Source organism: Xenopus laevis, chromosome 1L (assembly GCF_017654675.1).
Source record: "Xenopus laevis strain J_2021 chromosome 1L, Xenopus_laevis_v10.1, whole genome shotgun sequence".
NCBI lineage: Eukaryota > Metazoa > Chordata > Amphibia > Anura > Pipidae > Xenopus > Xenopus laevis.
Genome location: NC_054371.1, coordinates 152,860,786 through 152,883,126, shown reverse-complemented (window position 1 = coordinate 152,883,126; position 22,341 = coordinate 152,860,786). Strand labels below are relative to the sequence as shown.

Below are 22,341 nucleotides of genomic sequence, written 5' to 3'. Positions count from 1 at the left end.
GTGATTTCAGGAATCTAGGCTCTAAGATCAAGGAAAGGTCTTCCAATGTTATCTTTTCTGAAATTTTGCCCGTGCCACATGCAAGTTTAGGAAAACAGCGGGAGTTTAGGGAGCTAAATGCGTGGCTCAAGTCTTGGTGTAGGAAGGAAGGGTTTGGGTTCCCAGAGCACTGGGCTGATTTTTCCTTGGGGTACATCCTATACAGTCGTGACGGTTTGCACCTCAATGGAAGGGGGTCCACGGTGCTAGGGGAAAGAATGAGGTTGGAGGTGTGTTTAAACTAGGCAAGGGGGTTGGGTGAGATAAAGAATTATGGGGAAGCTAGGGTAGACAGGGCAGTGGGATTAGTAAGGGGTCATGGGGAGGAGTGAGGGGGGCATACAGTTCAGGTCTAACAGAAGGAAAACAGAATAATACTAACTTAACATATAATTCTCCACTAAGTAATTCAAATTTCAAAAGTAAAAGTAGTAACCTCCGCTGTATGCTGGCAAATGCACGGAGTTTGTCAGGTAAAATGGGAGACCTGGAATTAATTGCATGCTCTAAAAATTATGTTATAATTTGTATCACTGAGACCTGGTGGGATGAAACATGTGACTGGATTGTGAATTTAAATGGTTACACCCTTTTTAGGAGGGACAGAGGGATTAAAAAGGGTGGAGGAGTGTGTTTGTATGTAAAGCCTGAATTAAAGCCATGCACTAAAGAAATAACCATAGCTGGCACTGGTGAGGGTGTAGAATCACTCTTGGTAGAGATTTTGACTGGGCAAAAGGCTACAAAAAGAATTATCATTTGGTGTATGCTATAAACCACCTTGTATAAGTGTTGAGTATGAAGCCCAGCTACTCTTGCAGATACAAGCGGCTTCACAGCTGAGTCAAGTTGTTGCTATGGGTGACCTCAATTATACAGACATTGACTGGGGTCATGGGGTTGCTAAGACAGAAAAAGCTAGTAGGTTTGTAAATATGCTGAATGACAACTTTTTATTCCAGCTCGTTCAAGAACCTACTAGGAATAACTCTCTTTTGGACCTTGTAATAACTAACAATACTGAACTCATCTCTAACGTTTGTGTGGGTGAGCATTTAGGGAATAGTGATCATAACATGGTCTCCTTTGAGATTCTGTTGAAGAAGGAATTCTATAAGGGAGTAACTAAAACACTAAATTTCAGACGTGCAAACTTTGACAGTATAAGGGCATCTCTGCAACATATTAAGTGGGAAATGCTTTTCACAGGGTTAAACACGGAACAAAAATGGGAAGTTTTTAAATGCTGCTTAATAAATATACATGCAGTATATTCCACTTGTAAGCAAGGAACATTGTTGCAAAGCAAACCTTGAGGTGGGTGAGAAAAGACGTGCTTTCAAGTTAGCTGGGATAGCCGAATCATTTATAAGGTACAAGGAGGCCAATAAATCATGCAAAGAAGCCATAAGGTAAGCTAAAATTGCTATAGAAAAGGATATTGCAGCAAGCAGTAAAAAAAATCCAAAATTATTTTTTAAATATGTTAATAGTAAAAAAAATTAAGCAGGAAGGGGTGGGACCCTTACTATCAAAGGGGGGTTAGCTGGTTGATGAAAACAAAATAAAAGCGCAGATTCTGAACTCATATTTTTCATCTGTCTACACAAATGAGGAACCAATAAGTGAAGGTTTCCTTCTTAAAAGTCCCAATTCTAGTAATACAACTAATAATGCATGGGTCACACATGAGGAAATTCAAAAGAGACTAGAACGTGTTAAGATTAACAAAGGTCCAGGGCCAGATGGTATTCATCCCAGGGTACTTAGTGAGCTTAGCTCTGTGATTGCCAAACCTGGTTACTTAATTTTTCAGGATTCATTGAAATCCGGCATAGTGCCAAGAGACTGTTGAATTGCTAATGTGGTGCCTCTATTCAAAAAAGGATCCCGTTCTCAGCCTCAAAATTATAGGCCAGTAAGTCTGATGTCAGTGGTAGGAAAGCTTTTCGAAGGGTTAATAAAGCATAAGATACTGGACTTCATAGCAAATCATAATACTATGAGAGACCTCGATTCTGGGATGGCAGTGGATGTGAATTACTTAGACTTTGCTAAAGCATTTGATACAGTGCCACACAAAAGTTACTGGTTAAATTAAGGAATGTTGGCCTGGAACATAGTATTTGTACCTGTATAGAGAATTGGCTAAAAGATAGACTACAAAGAGTGGTGGTAAACGGAACATTTTCTAATTGGACCAGTGTTGTTAGTGGAGTACCACAGGGCTCTGTACTAGGTCCCTTGCTTTTCAATTTGTTTATTAATGACCTGGAGGTGGGCATTGAAAGTACTGTTTCTATTTTTGTAGATGATACTAAAATGTGCAGAACTATAGGTTCCATGCAGGATGCTGCCACTTTGCAGAGTGATTTGTCTAAATTGGAAAACTGGGCAGCAAACTGGAAAATGAGGTTCAATGTTGATAAATGCAAGGTTATGCATTTTGGCAAAAATAATATAAATGCAAGTTATACACTAAATGGCAGTGTGTTGGGAGTTTACTTAAATGAGAAGGATCTAGGGGTTTTTGTAGATAACAAATTGTCTAATTCTGGGCAGTGTCATTCTGTGGCTACTAAAGCAAATAAAGTTCTGTCTTGCATAAAAAAGGGCATTAACTCAAGGGATGAAAACATGATTATGCCTCTTTATAGGTCCCTGGTAAGGCCTCATCTGGAGTATGCAGTGCATTTTGAACCCCAGTCCTTAAGAGGGATATAAATGAGCTGGAGAGAGTGCATAGACATGCAACTAAATTGGTTAGAGGGATGGAAGACATAATTATGAGGGTAGACTGTCAAGGTTGGGGTTGTTTTCTCTGGAAAAAAGGTGCTTGCGAGGGGACATGATTACACTTTACAAGTAAATTAGAGGACATTATAGACAAATAGCAGGGGACCTTTTTACCCATAAAGTGGATCACCGTACCAGAGGCCACCCCTTTAGACTAGAAGAAAAGAACTTTCATTTGAAGTAACGTAGGGGGTTCTTCACAGTCAGGACAGTGAGGTTGTGGAATGCACTGCCGGGTGATGTTGTGATGGCTGATTCAGTTAATGACTTTAGGAATGGCTTGGATGATTTTTTGGACAGACATAATACCAAATGCTATTGTGATACTAAGCTCTATAGTTAGTATAGGTATGGGTATATAGAATTTAATTAAAAGTAGAGAGGGGTGTGTGTATAGATGCTGGGTTTTCGTTTGGAGGGGTTGAACTTGATGGACTTTGTCTTTTTTCAACCCAATTTAACTATGTAACTATGTAACTGCCAGTCCCATAACTCACACTGTCAGTATGAAGTTGTTTCTTGTTTTTTTAATGTTACTGCCATGTTTATCAGGTAGGTATGTTCTAAACATATTGAATAATAGCATTACATTTATATAATTTTTTTTAAAAACTGTCATCTTTTCCAGGAGGTCACTGTGATGTACAACTTGCCCAGTCAGTCAGTGGTGATAAAGCCGGGAGGGTCTCACAAACTGTCCTGCACAGCCTCTGGCTTCACATTCAGTAGCTATTATATGCACTGGGTTAGACAGGCTCGTGGGAAAGGATTACAGTGGGTGTCTGGTATAAGCAGCGATGGGGGTATCACACGTTATGCTGATTCAGTTCAAGGAAGATTCACCATAATAACAACAACTTATATCTCCAATTGAACAATCTACAAACTGCAGACACTGCCGTGTATTACTGTGCTAGAGACACAGTGACAAATGAACAGAGCAGTGCAGCAAAAATATTTATACTGCTATTCCTCAGTTGTCCAGGTGGGGGCAGCAAAAGCTCATTCACCTCCCATATAGTATATAGGGTGAAATAGAATGAAAATGCAAGTTTATTCTCTAACAATCTTATCCTTAATATTCTCAGAATTGTAAGACTACAGCTAGTGAATTATACTAAGTGGTACATTTACTTAGCTCGAGTGAAGGATTAGAATAAAAAATACTTCGAATTTCAAAGTATTTTTTTGGCTACTTCGACCATCGAATTGGCTACTTCGACCTTTGACTACGATTTCGACTTCAAAACGAACTAAAAATTGTTCGACTATTCGACCATTCGAGCACCAATGTAAGCCTATGTGGACCTTCCCCATAGGCTTTCTAAGTAATTTCTGATCGAAGGAAAATCGTTCGATCGATGGAATAAAATCCGATGGTCGAATATCGAGGGTTAATTGACCCTCAATATTCGACCCATAGTAAATGTGCCCCTTACAAGTATAGGTGGTTATTGCAAAAATCTAATTATATTTTTTTATTTCAAGTAAAAATATTTCAAGAGTAAATCAGGCACATGAGCACAAATTCTTCGTACGAAACCCAGTGCAGACCATGATATATTCAAATTGGAAATGGGAAATCTGTAATTGACTTTTACAGGACCTCAACAGGTTTGAGATGGAGTCTTCTGTTCCAACACGACTTTTTGGCACACTTACAGTATTTGTCATTGCCTATTATTGCATCAATTCTTTGTCAGCTGTTTTAGCTTACGAGTGCCAGAATTATCCTCAAATAAATGCACAATTTAAACATACCAGAAACTATGAAGGGGGGGCGGGCGATTTGATGCCAGTTTTTGCAATGTGAGCTGAAGTAATTAGTCCACTGGAAGAAGAATTATACTTATAATGTATTATTTTATATGACTAATTAATATAATGTAAAAATAATTTATTACTAATATTAATGCATTAGCAAAATTACATTTAATAAATGCATATCATTTAATGCAATCATTAAATGCGTTTAGAAATTGCTCAGAATATTTTTTTATTTTGCCTTCTTCTCAATGCTGCCTGTAATTCTTATGGGGATTTTATTATTAGTAACATTTAAATATGAAAGTAGTTGATGCAAGAAATGTGATCAAGGTGACAATTGCTGTTTCTTGTACTGATATACATGAACCTAAAGTTCTACTAATATATCTTTCCCAAAGCTTTCAGCCAAAACAAATCTGCATTTGAAGGCTCTGGATAACTGAACATGATAATCATTGCTCACCGAATTTGTAAAACTTTTCTCAAGTTTTAATATACAAATTGTAGTTCAGATACATTTGGTATTCAGAGAAAGCTTGGCATTTGGCTAAAAGGAGTTGCAAAGAGTTGAAATGTTACCTTTTTCTGTTTAAAGTTTGCTATAATAAAGGCAATTTTAATAATGTTAAGGGTTAAGCATAAGGCATCTTGAGAGGAAGGGCTTGATGAGGGGATAGTGAGGTAAATAGAAGAATAGGAAAGGAAGTAGCTGCCTTTTCCGGGAGAGCAATGGGATGAGCAACAACCTGCCCGCCAGTTTTTCCGGGTTCAATAGGGGTCAAAGTGTTTGTCACAGCTATGGAGGAAGGCCTGCCTCTGGGAGAAGAGGTTAAAATGGATGTTAGTGCTCTAAAGAGTTGCATTAAGTTCTGATACCCATTAAACTTAGTCATTTTGATGAATTGACACAGGTGATTTGTTAACTTGTTAAAAACTTTCTTGGGAGGAATCTTTTATAAATCTGACCTTCTATTTCTGTTAAACGTTCAGTTCCTACATGGGAAATTCTGTGACTTCTTAGAAATCAGATGTGGGGACTTAACATCATTTTTGCATCATGTGATCAACCATTTCTAAGCATAACACAGTTGGAATCTGATAGAAAAAAGGAAAGTTGTCCTCACCATTAAGCATTTTTATTTTACAAGGAAGAGTTAAGCTGATCCATACATCTTAGGGGGGGGGCAAGAACTACTGGAGGCACAGTGGGATAATCAGCTGCAATAAACATTTAGGCATTTACGCTGGTACTTAGGGAGATTACTCTCCCAGTGACAAATCGCCTCTTCTTTGGGTGACTTATCTCCCCGAACTGCCTTCCTGCCAGCTAAAATGTAAATCGCTGGCGGGATGGTGCTCAGAACGCTTCGGTTTCTGAAGTCGCCCGAAATGTACTCATGAGTCAACTTTGGGTGACTTCAGGCGACTAATCTACCCAAGTAGCAGTGTGCCACCACCCTTAAAAAAAATAGCATGTTCCCAAAGTTTAGGGGCCCGATGATCTTTCTTTGGGGCCCATTAACTAGTCATTCTAGTCATTAACTAGTTCATGTAGAAGACAGCTCATATAATTTAGTAAATAGATCCTAATATAAACAGCTGATATAACTCTATAATAATTAGTTCAGTTCAATAGTTCAATTAGTCAATTCATTGGTGGCTAGTGGAATTTATCCAAAGTTTTTTAATTCACTGGGGAAATGTGGAGTTTACAGCAAGTTGAAAGCCATACTCCTGCCTGCCCTTGTCACACTGCTCTGCTTGTTATTGCTTGAGATGTAAGTTACATAAGCTTCTAAATAGATTACTTACATTTCTAAGCAAGGCAAGCAAGTTCTTCCAGAAGCTACATAAATTGCATAATTGTTTATGTAGTTTGTGCTGTTTACATAACTTTGTGCTATGCAGCTGGGTCCCCTTATGATATGAATTTCACGGGATGGCGACTATGTTAAGTATTCCAATAATTGATTGAGTATTTTCAAGTTTTAACTGCAACTTGTTTTACCAAGGTTAACATTCCTAAATAACTGCCTTGTTTATTGTACGCTATAGGGATTACCAGATAGAAAGTGGGAATAATAGTAGCAACAATATGGAGCTGGTCTCTGATCTCGTATGAACTATTCATATCATAAGATTCAGTTCCATGAGAAAATGTGGTTTATATGTAGCTTCAAAGCATTTTACACACAGGACAAGAATCAATTAAACAATTCAGCTTGTAAACGTCAATGAAGTTTTCATGATAAATCATGAGATTATATTTTCTTATAAAACTGAATCTGTCCTGTAGCTACTTGCTTGTTGTTTGATGCCTACTATCTTCACAGCACTTTTAATATAATTTCAACTCTTTATTGTTTTATGTTATTCGGACTGTATGGATATTTATTTCTTAAAAACATGTAGCAAGACACTGCTCATTAAATCATTATACTGATCACAGCCTGGATAATGTTCAGAAGAAGATCCATAACTCATCCATTTTATATAATAACTGGCAGCATTATGCAAATAACATTCACATTTTCTGTTGAGCTATTTAAACATACTGCAGCTCCCAGATAAAACAGAGGAATCAGATGTGCTGCATCCAACTGCCAGACCCATAATTCATACTGTCAATATAAAGTCATTGCTTGCTTTGTTAATATCCCTGTCATGCTTATCAGGTAGGGAAGTTGTAATGATATAGAATAATATAATTCCAATTATAATTTTTGTTAAAAACTATCATTATGTTGCATCTTTTTCAGGAGGTCACTGTGATGTACAACTTGCCCAGTCAGAGCCAGTGGTGATAAAGCCGGAGGGTCTCACAAACTGTCCTGCACAGCCTCTGGCTTCACATTCAGTAGCACCTGGATGCACTGGGTTAGACAGGCTCCTGGGAAAGGATTACAGTGGGTGTCTGTTATAAGCGGTAGCGGGAGTACCATATACTATGCTGATTCAGTTAAAGGAAGATTCACCATCTCCAGAGACAATAATAACAACAAGTTATATCTGCAAATGAACAATCTACAAACTGAAGACACTGCCGTGTATTACTGTGCTGGAGACACAGTGACAAAAGAACACAGAGCAGTGCAGCAAAAATATTAATCCTGTCCTTCCATGGTGCTCCACTTGAGGGCAATGAAATTCAATTCACGTCTCATATTTGTAAAGTAAAACAAAATTAGCATGCAAGAAGCAATCTTGTACTGCACCAAAAATATTCTAAGAATCTCAAGAAAACAATAATGATGTATACTAATCATAGGTGGTTAGTACAGAAAAAAAATGTTTATATATTTTTATTTCTGGTAAAAATATTTCCAGAGATTTACAAGATGAAATTTATATATAGAACAGGGTTCATTTAGGCACTGTTGCAGAATTACCAGAAGCCTATGTTCTGTGTTTTGGAGCAAAGAGACCTGAGGCTGCCACAATGAATACAACATTGTACCAAATATATATATATATATATATATATATATATATATATATATATATATATATATATATATATATATATATATATATATATACCATCCAGTACCAAATTTCTAAAATACGCATCCAAACAACCTGTACACAATATCTTACCGCTGCTCTGCTTCATGCTCTGGGTGTCCCGGTGAGTAGCAGTAGATGCGGCTGGGCAGCATGCTGCTGCTAAAAGTGTGCTGCCCTTGGCCTGGGCCTTTGTGACCTTGCCAAAAATCTGGGCCTGTCTCCATCCAATGCTTCTCCACTAACTTATATGTCATTCAAAGACATCACATCTTTTTATGTAGTTTAGCACTTATAGTCATAAATGAGTCCAATCTAGTCAAAAACTATTGACTACAGATATATTGCAGCAACAGGACAGGCAATGATCGCCACCATAACTTGGAGAAAATTCCAACTTATATACAGGACCAGAACTAGGAGTAGGCAAAACAGAGAAATTCACCCATCACTATTGACATTTGTCTTGAGATCTACTGATCACCAGCTAAAGGTCCACTGGTAGATCCAATCTACCTTTTGGGCACCCCTTATCTAAGAGATAACTTGATTTTATGAAGAAAACAGGGTTCTGGCTCCAACGTAACTTATAAACCGTTCATATAGCTGTAAACATTCCAGGAGTCTGTGCAACCCCCAAGGTAATCCGAAGAAATGTAGAGCAGATGGAATAAACAGCTTAAAGGCAGTAATTTCAAACTGCAAAGTTTTCTTTTTATTTTAGAAGTGTAAAACACATACTACATGTTTCGGGGAAAAGACCCTTTATCAAAAAATAAAAATAAATAAAAAAATAAAAGAAAAAGAAAACGTTGCAGTTTGAAATTACTGCCTTTAAGCTGTTTATTCCATCTGCTCTACATTTCTTCGGATAACTTGATTTTAAGAGGTAGTGTAACAGGTGGATGGGTTAGGTTTTGCCTCAACCTTCCTTGTGTTACTATATACTGGTTCCAGACCCTGGGCAAGTGGTCCAACTCCCAGCAACGCTCCGTAGGCACACTATAACTAGACTCTTTTGGGGGAATGTAATAAAAGTCGCAAAGAGCAAAAGAATTGGCACAAATAAGAATAAAAAGTCTAATTTCACAATGTAATACTCTGAATTGTAATTGCACAGTGCCCACTTTTAAGAAGTGCTTGAAGGTGTTGTAATCTTTTAGAGTAAACATAACAACTTTTTCAGTAAGAAGTTTTATTACACTCACTGTGCACTGGCGCTAACTATAAAATTCAAAAACCTTCTTCCAGTGTCTGAAGTGGTCGCTCAACAGTTTCCAGGTTGCAAAAGCGATATTAAATTCGAAACAAAGGCAAATTTGTTCGCACAAAGGCATAACTTTTCGCATTGCGAATATTTTTTCCGTTACCGACTTTTATTTCATTCCCCAATTTATCTTCAGATGGGCCCCCCACTTATGGTATGGAGGAAGGGATATCACTCTGGTATAAGTCATTCTTGATCAAATAACTTTGGGCGCCAGTGGTTCTTTAAAACAGCCAAATGATTTATTGAACTGATGGTACACTTCTCAATGGTCACTTTCTTCACATACAGTATTCAAGGTGCATGCTCAGATGGTACACTCCATGAACAAGTAGTGGCAGCAGGTAATTTACACAAATGTATTACTCACAGATACTCTCTAATCCTTTGACTCTGACACCTTTCTTTTTTGAGCCACCTTGCAGTACACAATCAGGAGACAAGAGTGTAATCGAGCTCACAGGCCAGGTCAAAAACCCCAATATTGCCGTACAGTAATAGGATCCAAGAGAGTAGTCAATAAACGGGCAACAGTCAGGACAGGCAACAAACTAGACAAGATCAGGGACAGGCTGGGTCAGAAAACATTAGAAATTGCACCCAAGAACTATTTATAATAGAACTATGTTGGGCAATTAGTATTAGGTTGAGGGCCCTTCAAATATTTGACTTTCGCACCACGCGCTATGATGTCATGCTCGGCACCCAACACATTTTAACACGTGCATCAGATTGAAGAAAGAGACGGCTGCAGGCGCTCTGCTGTACCACTGGACCACCAGGTATCTTTACAGGCAGACTCAGGTTATGGTTCATAAAGCTTTTCTAAACATTTATGTGAACAAGGTGCCAGGGCCAGATGGCATACACCCCCAGACTCTAAGAGAACTTAGTTCAGTTTTAGACTAGCCTCTATTTCTGATTTGCTCAGAATCTCTTTCATCTCATATGGTACCTATGGATTGGAGGAAAGCTTATGTCATACCTATATTTAAAGGGAGATTCTCAGCCTGGTAATTTCAGGCCAGTAAATTTGTCACCTGTGGTGGGCAAATTATTTGAAGGCTTGTTAAAGGATCACATTCAAAATGTTGTCCTAGGGAATGGCATTGTGAGCAGCAATCAGCATGGCTTTATGAAGGATTGGTCTGTCAGGTATTGCTGGGATTCAAGCTAGGGACCTTAGAGTTTCTTGCTCAATACCTTAACCATTTAGCCAGGTGAGCAGCCTGTAGGGTTGCTCTCTGTATGTTACCTGGCCTCTGCAGCCCCAGCCCAGCTGCAGCCTGATTAGCCTCTGCAGCCCAAGCCCAGCTGCTGCCTGATTAGTTGCAATCAGCCAATCAGGGCTGACTCTGCCCTATTTAAGGTCAGCCCTCAGGGCTCTTTATTGGGTCCACTTTTGTTTAATTTGTTCATTAATGAGAAGGGCATTGTAAGTAATGTATCAGTGTTTGCAGATGACACAAAATTATCCTGCATAATTAGTTCCATCCAGGATGTAGCATTCCTGCATCAGGATACCTCTTGGCCCAGTACTGCTTATATATTACTGATATATTGCTATAGGTTTCTGAATTCTTTATCTAAACTATATATAACTAATAATCTAAGAGATACTGTAAGTACTTTTCTGTTCTTGTTGATATAATCCCTATCAAAGCTTAGGTATATTATACTTGTGCTGATGTATGCCAATATGAATCTGATGACAAGGTGTCCATGCCAATAGTGAGGGATTGACCTTTTCATTGATTTCCTAGGAAATATTAGTAGATGTCTTGGGATATGACATCGGAGAATGTATACGGCATCATTTCCAACCCCATCAGCGGCCCTTGCTTTGACACAAAGGGATGCATTTGTTAAAATTCAAGTGAATAAAAGGAAAAACACAATCAAAACACTGGGACTTGAATAAAAGAGAATATGGTACATTGCATGAAGGCTAAAATTACACTTTCTACCGACATTTCTGACATCATGATAGGTAGAACATTACTAATTCTGTTCAATTGTGATTTAAGAAATCTGCAGCAGTTGCAGCTAAAAAAATGATTGTGGGGTTTGTTATTGATTTTTCAAGTAGAGTTTAATTGTGATTTTTTTTTTTTTTGCCACAATTTTTTGAAATGCAGCAAATCTCCAACCCACATCTTCGCCAAGTGCAAACTACTGGCAGCATTATGCAAATAATGTTCAAATATTTTGTTGAGTTCCTTAAAACCTGCAGCTTCCAGATAAAGCAGAGGAATCAGATGTGCTGCATCCAACTGTCAGTCCCATAACTCACACTGTCAATATGAAGTTGTTTCTTGTTATTTTATTGTCACTTTTGTCAGGTAAGAATGTTCTTTATGGAATATTAGAACTCCAATAATCTCATAACATTTTATTAAAAAATATCATTATACTGTATCTCATCTTTTCCAGGGGGTCACGGTGATGTGCAACTTGCTCAGTCAGAGCCAGTGGTGATAAAGCCGGGAGGGTCTCACAAACTGTCCTGCACAGCCTCTGGCTTCACATTCAGTGATCACTGGATGCACTGGGTTAGACAGGCTCCTGGGAAAGGATTACAGTGGGTGTCTCGTATATATGATGCAAGTAACATACACTATGCTGATTCAGTTAAAGGAAGATTCACCATCTCCAAAGACAATAATAACAACAAGTTATATCTGCAAATGAACAATCTACAAACTGAAGACACTGCCGTGTATTACTGTACTAGAGACACACAGTGACAAATAGTCTCAGAGCAGTGCAGCAAAAAACATTAATGCTGTCCTTCCATGATTCTCCAGTTGGGGGCAACAAAAGTCCATTCACCACCCTTATTTAAGGCAAAACAAATGGAACATGCAAGAAGCCTATTTGTTTTCACTGTAACAAACTTATGCTAAAATAGTATGATAAGAAAACCAGAAGTTTATAAGGCAGAAAATATTTTAATATTATTTTATTCTCTTTATTTCTAATAAAAATATTAGATATATTTAAAATGTATACTTTTTGTACACAAAGGGGCTTATTTATTGTACTGTGTTAAACAAATATTGATAAAAACTATGTAAAAGTTGTGTCAAATAAATGGCAAATTTATAAAGGTTTTTATGCCATCCGAATGCCAGATTTGATGTTGTAATTGTTATCCAATAGTCAATAGGGAAAATTTAAGTGGCAATCAAGTTCTCTCGGAAGGTACTCTGGAAAAGCCACATAACAAGCTCTGATGAATCAACGCTGTACAAAACTTGATAAGTGTGTAGTTTTTTACATTACAATGTCTGGCAAAGTGTGATGAATTCTGTCACCATTTTTACACAGCATAATAAAAAGGCTCCATATTGTTTATTTTTAATTAGTAAATGGATGCTGGGCACAGAATTAGCCACAAGATTCTATCTATGTGTAACCATCAGACATAGGACAAACACAGACATTGCTATTTAAATTGCTAATATTTCTAGGAGCTATTTATTAATAGTGATGGGCGAATTTATTCGCCAGGCGCGAATTCGCTGCAAATTTTTCAGCGCAAATTCGCCCATCACTATTTATTAACACAGGTACAAAACTTTTTTTATATAAAGTTACCAGGGCAATCCGATACTACTGGCTTATGCACCTTGGCATCCAATCAAAGCATCAGCATACTCCTGACAGCACCAATATTATATAGTAGACTTTGCAGTTGCCAATAGAAACCAATCAGATTAAATTATCAATCTTATGACAGTACACCCAGAAGCTGCTGGGCACTTCTCAATGCTGCCTGTATATCTCAGGGTTATTTTATTATGTAGGATCACTAGGAGATCTCCAATATTTTATAAAAATTATCCATGTGAAAGGCACTGACTGTTTTAGGAATTTAGATGTATTACACAAAATAATACTGTATAATAATGGCTTTCCTAAAGGCTTTGTTGCCATTTCAATCCATGTGCAGATTCTGCCTCATTCAACTAAGAAACAACTTATTTTATGGCTGTTAGGGTTGAAGTCCATCAACTTGTTTATTAATGACCTGGAGGTGGGCATTAAAAGTACTGTTTCTATTTTTTACTGATGATATAAAATTGTGCAGAACTATGGGTTTCATGCAGGATGCTGCCAATTTGCAGAGGGATTTGAGTAAAGGTGGCCATAGACGCAAAGATCCGCTTGTTTGGCAACATCGCTAAACGAGCGGATCTTTCCCCGGTATGCCATTAACGAGCATGTATATCCGGGGTAATCGGATTCTTCGGTCGTATGGCCGAACAATCCGATTACGATGAGCAATGGGCTCCCGCGGGATCGGTCGGGTCAAAATCAACCCTGACCGATCGACCAAACGACTGATCCCGCCGGGCGAAAGATGTCAGCACATGCCACACACGATCCGAAAATCGTATAAATCCTCGATTGGTACGATAGGATCTGTGTGTCTATGGCCACCTTAAGTTGGTAAACTGGGCAGCAAACTGGAAAATGAGGTTCAATGTTGATAAATGCAAGGTTATGCACTCAAGGGATGAAAACATAATTATGCCTCTTTATAGGTCCCTGGTAAGGCCTCATCTGGAGTATGCAGTGCAGTTTTGGACTCCAGTCCTTAAGAGGGATATAAATGAGCTGGAGAGAGTGCAGAGACGTGCAACTAAACTGGTTAGAGGGACGGAAGACTTAAATTATGAGGGGAGACTGTCACGGTTGGGGTTAAGAATGTATACGGCATAATTTCCAACCCCATCACTGGCCCTTGTTTTGACACAAAGGGATGCATTTGTTAAAATTCAAGTGAGTTAAAGGAAAAACACAATCAAAACAATGGGACTTAAATAAAAGAGAATACGGTACATTGCTTGAAGGCTAAAAATACACTTCCTACCGATATTTCTGACATCTTGAAAGGTCTTAGGCAGAACATTACTAATTCTGTATAATTGTGATTTAAGAAATCTGCAGCAGTTGCAGCAAAAAAAATGATTGTGGGTTTTTTTTATTGTGATTTTTTTGGTGAGATTTTTCAAGTAGCGTTTCAATTGTGATATTTTTTTTGCCACAATTTTCCAAAAATGCAGCAAATCCTGGATGTAAATTTTAATAAATCTCCCACCCACTTTGCCAAGTGCAAATTATTGTCTATTGCATGACTTTAAATTTTGGCTTATATTTTGACTGTTCTGGGCCTATTGCTGCTGTTATGGGTGAGTAGTCCTCATCATCAAGAACTGATACCATGTTTTGTATTTGTGCCCTGCAACTTTAGGTGGCCATACACGGGCAGATAAAGCTGCCGATATCGGTCGTTTTGACCAATTTGACAGCTTATCTGCCCATTTATGGGGGCTTCCGACGGGTCTTCCCGATCGATATCTGGCCACGATATAGATCAGGAAGGTTTGATTTTTACCCAACCGACCCGTCGGAGCCCCTTGGCGTATCATAATCCAATCGTTCCACCATATGGTCGGACGTTCGGATTACCCCCGATATAGCCATGCCGTTAGTGGCATATCGAGGAAAGATCCGCTCGTTTGGCGCTGTCGCCAAATGAGCGGATCTTTGAGTCTATGACCAGCTTAAATCATCCTGGGGCTTCCCTGGTTGCAGCATCATAGCCCAGCTCCAATGATTGGTGGAAACAAACAAGTATTTTCTTGACTTTCTTTTTACCTTGCCACTTGATTGTCTATTATTCTGTCGACATAGGGATGATTTTTTTTAAAATGTTATGTTAATCCATCTCACAGACCCTTTTGTTCCCTGGTAGAATCTACTCACAGTTTGTTTCTGAAATCCAAGCTATAAAACAATGGCAGCCATTGTGCAATATATGGTGATAAACACCACGCCCCCTTTTGTGGCCACGCCCCCACTAAATCAAGAATTAAATCAGGAATAAATCAGGATTTCATATATAAATACCCACAGAACTCATATCACAGTGGCACAGAGGCAATTTCATGTATAAATACCACCAATACATAGATATTATTATCCACTGTTACTATAGGCACCATCTCTCCCTACTATATCTGCTATCCCACAGTCACACTCCCTTACCAGAGACTATTATCCACTGTTACTATAGACACCATCTCTCCCAACTATATCTGCTATCCCACAGTCACACTCCCTCCCCATAGACTATTATCCACTGTTACTATAGACACATCTCTCCCTACTATACCTGCTATCCCACAGTCACACTCCCTTCCCAGAGACTATTATCCACTGTTACTATAGACACATCTCTCCCTACTATACCTGCTATCCCACAGTCACACTCCCTTCCCAGAGACTATTATCCACTGTTAATATAGACACCATCTCTCCCAACTATATCTGCTATCCCACAGTCACACTCCCTTCCCAGAGACTATTATCCCACTGTTACTATAGACACCGTCCCTCCCTACTATACCTGCTATCCCACAGTCACACTCCCTTCCCAGAGACTATTATACCACTGTTACTATAGACACCATCTCTCCCTACTATACCTGCTATCCCACAGTCACACTCCCTTTCCAGAGACTATTATCCCACTGTTACTATAGGCACATCTCTCCCTACTATACCTTCTATCTCACAGTCTTCCTTGTATCTGGACCCAGTGTCTTATGCAAGTCTCTGAGCAATTTAATCCTGTAGGTTACGAATACCCAAAATGAGAACTAAACCCTAAAAATGAATAGGGTTAAAAATGCCATGTTTTATATACAGCACTTATTACACCAGCCTAAAGTTTCAGCTTGTCAATAGCAGCAATGATCCAGGACTTCAAACTTGTCACATGGGTTCACCATCTTGGAAAGTGTCTGTGCTCAGTGGGCTCTGATTGGCTGTTGAGAAGCTAAGCTTAGGGGTCGTCAGTAATTATCCAGCAGAAAATTAGGTTGGCCTGTAATATAAGCTGATGTTACAGGGCTGATTATTAAATTCTGATTCTAATTGCACTGGTTTCTGTGCTGCCATGTAGTAATTATCTGTATTAATTACTAATTAGCCTTATATTGTGACATTTCTATTCTATGTGTACTGTATATTGTGAGAGGGTCCCTAAGCTCAGTAAGTGACCGCAGCACAGAGCATGTGCAGTGAATCAGCAGAAAAGAAGATGGGAAGCTACTGGGGCATCTTTGGTGACACAGATCTTTACTGCTAAAGGGCTGTGGTTGCCTTGGGCTGGTACAGAAGCACAAAACATCATGTACAACATTTCTAGCTAATTTTTTAGTTTACCTTTCATTGTCCTTTAATGATGGTAATCACTAAGCACTCTTATGCCAAGGGTCACTATTGTACCATTCAATACAGAGGTTTACTGTGCCATATGATACTGGGGTTGTAAAATCATAGACTATCCCTGCAAAGTAGAAACAAATGGAACCTCTCCATAAATCAACCATTACTGGTTTTTATTGGAAGTAATCTCAGCTGTACTAAAGACCAGGCACTAGAAAATCCTGTAGAGATCATAGCAGTGCAGCAGTCTAGTTCCTGTTCCACCAGTAGGAGGCAGGCAATATGTGGTTAGTGTAGCTGTGAGAAAAAAAGCTTAACAAGCTATGCCAGTATCATAACTTAAAAAAATACATTGCTTAATCATTCTCTGTTTCCACTGTAATATTTATTACTCCAGTTTCCAATTTCTCTTGTCACCTTACGGTTTTCAATTCAGTGCTTTAGCAGCTTCCTTTAGCTGCTTGTGAGAGCTTGTAGTTAAGCAGCATCAGGAGGGCTTGCAGTGGCTTATGCCTGATTTACCAGGTCTAAAACTGGCAAACATTTGCCAAAGCGTAGCAACCCATAGCAATTAACCAGACGTTTGATTTTGAAAAGGTGACTGGTAAATGTGGCTTGCTGATTTGTTGGTATGAGTTATAAAAAATCTGCAACAAATTTAGGACCTATAAACATTAACTCCCCTACCCTCCCTATTACACACAAGGGCAGTTTGGCTCATGCACCTCTGCAGTGCTATAGGACTCTGTGCCCACTCATACATAGTAATGTAGTTGTCACACTGTAAACCAAAATATTCTTTCCACCCAGCACTAGTCACAATCCAACTCCAAGAAGATGTCTTCTAAATAAGCATTGCTTTCAGATGTCCTCCGTGTCCAGAAATAATAATGTATTTATTTAAAACAGAGTTAAAGAATTATTAGGAATTCTCCAAATAACATTGAGGGCTTTTCTCATTATTCTCTCTACATCCCCAAGTATGTTGGCATACCCCGGCACGGACTTCACCTAATCTGATCCCTTGCTGGGCTTTCTCTATAAGCGGACAGTGATTGGGAGACGGCGGCCTGAACGAATCCCTGTAATGCCTTAAACTTGCCCCCATATAACGTGACAGGATTGCATGCAGCTCAGTAATGCCCAGGTGCTGCGCTCGCTCAGTCTACAGCTGCGCTCGGTGCCCTCTCCTGCCAGCATCAGCAGCTAACTGCACACACTAGCGCTCCCTTCCAAGTATCTTTTGTACAGCTACTGCTTAGCCGAACCTCAGGCGGACGCCAACTAGCTGCTGTACCGTATTCATCAAAGGAGGATTGTGCTTCTCCCATTAAGAGGATCAAAGAAAGGCAGTGAGATATTGGTGTGACAGGGAGACAGACAGGGAGCAGGGTGGATTATGATTGTTGTTTCCAGCACTTTTATAAAACTAGAGGCAGACAATACCTGTAGAGCGGAGCAATGAGCCTGTTCCTGCGCAGTCTGCGCGCTGACTGTGGTGCATGCGGCGGGCGGGAAGGCTGCAAAAGTACCTAACGGTCCCTTCTACCCACGTACTTGATGTCGAGTTGTAGTTGTGGTCCGTCATCATGTGTGATGCGTCGATGACGCCGACGATGACAGCGTTGACCAATACATGGGGGTGAGTGATGATCGTGTACTGGGTTCCAGCCAATTGCACCCAAATTCGGCCTAATAAGACTGCCCCTGCAGCGGTTCCAGTAGTAGAGCCCTCCCATTGGCCATCCCTCCTCAGGGATCTGGAGGGAGCTGAAAAAATAAAAAGCTCCGTCCGGCCCGGGGAAAGAATTTTAGCTCCGGTATTCTAAAATGTGCCATCCCGCCTGAGGGGATGGAAATTACTCAACAAAAAGAAGTAGCGGGATGCCATCCCGCCGCATCCCGCCCCAATTCAAGCACTGGAAAGAATGTGCATTGCCTATTATAGCATCTACGTTACTGTTTTGCAAGGTTTACTAGCATCAGAATTATCATTGAACAATGCTGAATTGTCACAAAAGTGTCAGTTGGAGAGTACCATTATGTGAAAAAAAACCTGAAATTTTATAATGGACTTTAGTAAATGGACAGTTATTTTAACAGTGTTTGAACAAAGATTAAATTAGGAAGTCTAACTCTCCTGCTTTGGAGCTTGATTTTTTGATTTTGATTTTTTTTCTCTTTTTAAAAAAGATACATAAGTTATTTAGTCAATATGGGTTACAAAAAGGCAACTGTCCATCAAATTTAGTAGAATACATAAATTATATACACATGCACACATATAAATATAGATTAAAAAGTGTTGTTACACCGAGACTGTGATCATATCGTTGGTACAGACAGAACACTAGATCTTCTTGAGTCACCCACAAAAAACTACTAAGAAATCCACTCCCCTTTAAACAAAGTAGGGATTGTTTGTACATATACTGCAAGAAATTCAAGCAGGGTAACAGCATTATACCTGTCTGGACAATTCTATAATAACTTTCATCTGATTAATTAGCAGTTAAAAAGATTTGTTGTGTATTTTACAATGACTAATTTTTACCCGCAGTTTGCTTTTACAAGGTTAAAACAGGGTACAGTAAAGCTATGATTTACTTAACTCATACAGGTCTAGCTTTTTTCTACCACTGCATGAGATCTAGCATGCATTTACTTGCATGTGGCACTACAGGAGTCCTGTGCCTCTGCTTTATGGGAGAGCAGGTACACTATAAAATGGAAAAGTTGCTTAGAATTGCCCGTTCTATGACATAATACAAGTTTCCTTAAAGGTGAAGCACCCCTTTAAGGTATGGTGACCCAAATTATGTGAAAGCCACTTATCTGGGTAACCACAGGTCCAGATAATGTTCATAAGAAGATCTATAACTCATGCCTGTTATATAATCACTGGCAGCATTATGCAAATAATGTTCAAATGTTCTGTTGAGTTCTTTAAAACCTGCAGTTCCCAGATAAAGCAGAGAAATCAGATGTGCTGCATCCAACTGCCAGTCCAATAGCTCACACTGTCAATATGAAGTTGTTTCTTGTTATTTTATTGTCACTGTTGTCAGGTAAGAATGTTCTTTATGGAATATTAGAACTCCAAAAATCTCATAACATTTTATTAAAAAATATCATTATACTGTATCTCATCTTTTCCAGGGGGTCACTGTGATGTGCAACTTGACCAGTCAGAGCCAGTGGTGATAAAGCCGGGAGGGTCTCACAAACTGTCCTGCACAGCCTCTGGCTTCACATTCAGTACCACCTGGATGAACTGGGTTAGACAGGCTCCTGGGAAAGGATTACAATGGTTGTCTAGTATTTATGATGCAAGTAACATACACTATGCTGATTCAGTTAAAGGAAGATTCACCATCTCCAAAGACAATAATAACAACAAGTTATATCTGCAAATGAACAATCTACAAACTGAAGACACTGCCGTGTATTACTGTGCTAGAGACACAGTGACAAATAGTCTCAGAGCAGTGCAACAAAAAACATTAATGCTGTCCTTCCATGATTCTCCAGTTGGGGGCAACAAAAGTCCATTCACCACCCATATTTAAGGCAAAACAAACGGAACATGCAAGAAGCCTATTTGTTTTCACTGTAACAATCTTATGCTAAAATAGAATGATAAGAAAACCAGAAGTTTATAAGGCAGAAAATATTTTGATATTATTTTATTCTCTTTATTTCTAATAAAAACATTAGATATATTTAAAATGTATACTTTTTGTACACAAAGGGGCTTATTAATTGTACTGTGTTAAACAAATATTGATAAAAACTATGTAAAAGTTGTGTCAAATAAATGCCAGATTTGATGTTGTAATTGTACACCACTTCAGACCTCTCATAATCCAATAGTCAATAGGGAAAATTTAAGTGGCAATCAAGTTCTCTCGGAAGGTACTCTGGAAAAGCCACATAACAAGCTCTGATGAATCAACGCTGTACAAAACTTGATAAGTGTGTAGTTTTTTTACATACAATGTCTGGCAAAGTGTGATGAATTCTGTCACCATTTTTTACACAGCATAATAAAAAGGCTCCATATTGTTTATTTTTGATTAGTAAATGGATGCTGGGCACAGAATTAGCCACAAGATTCTATCTATGTGTAACCATCAGACATAGGACAAACACAGACATTGCTATTTAAATTGCTAATATTTCTAGGAGCTATTTATTAACACAGGTACAAAACTTTTTTTATATAAAGTTACCCGGCAATCCGATACTACTGGCTTATGCACCTTGGCATCCAATCAAAGCATCAGCATACTCCTGACAGCACCAATATTATATAGTAGACTTTGCAGTTGCCAATAGAAACCAATCAGATTAAATTTTCAGTATTATGACAGCAAACCCAGAAGCTGCTGGGCACTTCTCAATGCTGCCTGTATATCTTAGGGTTATTTTATTATGTAGGATCACTAGGAGATCTCCAATATTTTATAAAAATTACCCATGTGAAAGGCACTGACTGTTTTAGGAATTAAGATGTATTACAAAAAAATAATATAATAATGGCTTTCCTAAAGGCTTTGTTGCCATTTCAATCCATGTGCAGATTCTGCCTCATTCAACATTCAACTGGCTGTTAGGGTTGAAGTCCATCAACTTGTTTATTAATGACCTGGAGGTGGGAATTGAAAGTACTGTTTCTATTTTTTACTAATTATATAAAATTGTGCAGAACTATGGGTTTCATGCAGGATGCTGCCAATTTGCAGAGTGATTTGAGTAAAGGTGGCCATAGACGCAAAGATCCGCTTGTTTGGCAACATCGACAAACAAGCGGATCTTTCCCCGATATGCCATTAATGAGCATGGCTATATCGGGGGTAATTGGATTGTCCGGCCGTATGGCTGAACAATCCGATTACGATGCGCAATGGGCTCCGGCAGGATCGGTCGTGTCAAAATCAACCCTGACCGATCGACCAAACGACCGATCTCCGCCGGACGAAAGATGCTGGCACACGCCACACACAATCCGAAAATCGTATGAATCCTCGATTCGTACGATAGGAACTGTGTGTCTATGGCCACCTTAAGTTGGAAAACTGGGCAGCAAACTGGAAAATGAGATTCAATGTTATAAATGCAAGGTTATGCACTTTGGCAAAAATAATATAAATGCCATTTAGTGTATTGGGAGTTTCCTTAACTGAGAAGAATCTAGGGGTTTTTGTAGATAAGTTGTCTAATACTGATCAGTGTCATTCTGTGGCTACTAAAGCAAATAAAGTTAACTCAAGGGATGAAAACATGATTATGCCTCTTTATAGGTCCCTGGTAAGGCCTCTTCTGGAGTATGCAGTGCAGTTTTGGACTCCAGTCCTTAAGAGGGATATAAATGAGCTGGAGAGAGTGCACAGATGTGTGCACTGGTTAGAGGGATGGAAGACTTAAATTATGAGGGTAGACTGTCACGGTTGGGGTTGTTTTCTCTGGAAAAAAGGTGCTTGTGCACTGGCAGAACTACCGCGGGTGCAGGGGGTGCAGCGGCACCAGGGACGCGTGCCCCTGCATCCCTGATGGGGCCCGCGTCCCTGAGGCCTCAGACCTGGAAGAGAGCAGCTACAGAGTGACAGTGACAGAGTGTGTGCCCTGCGGCCCAGCAGGAAGGAAGTGAGCAGAGGGAACATAGAAGGCCAGAAGGGACGTAGCAGGGCTGCTGGCGGCGGTGGAAAGGTTGCCAGCAAAGCAGC

General features: G+C 39.2%; 1 pseudogene and 2 gene segments (V, D, J or C); all 3 read left to right on the top strand.

Annotated features, from left to right (window-relative positions):
- The first annotated feature begins 5,400 nt into the window (after positions 1–5,400).
- Positions 5,401–7,710, top strand: LOC121400896 (annotated as a pseudogene).
- A 3,923-nt stretch (positions 7,711–11,633) lies between these two features.
- LOC108695621 lies at positions 11,634–12,141 on the top strand. The segment is given in 2 exon segments: positions 11,634–11,715; positions 11,807–12,141. Coding segments are annotated over 2 exon segments (354 nt in total).
- A 7,461-nt stretch (positions 12,142–19,602) lies between these two features.
- On the top strand, positions 19,603–20,211 carry LOC108695620. The segment is given in 2 exon segments: positions 19,603–19,683; positions 19,775–20,211. Coding segments are annotated over 2 exon segments (450 nt in total).
- The last annotated feature ends 2,130 nt before the right edge of the window (positions 20,212–22,341 follow it).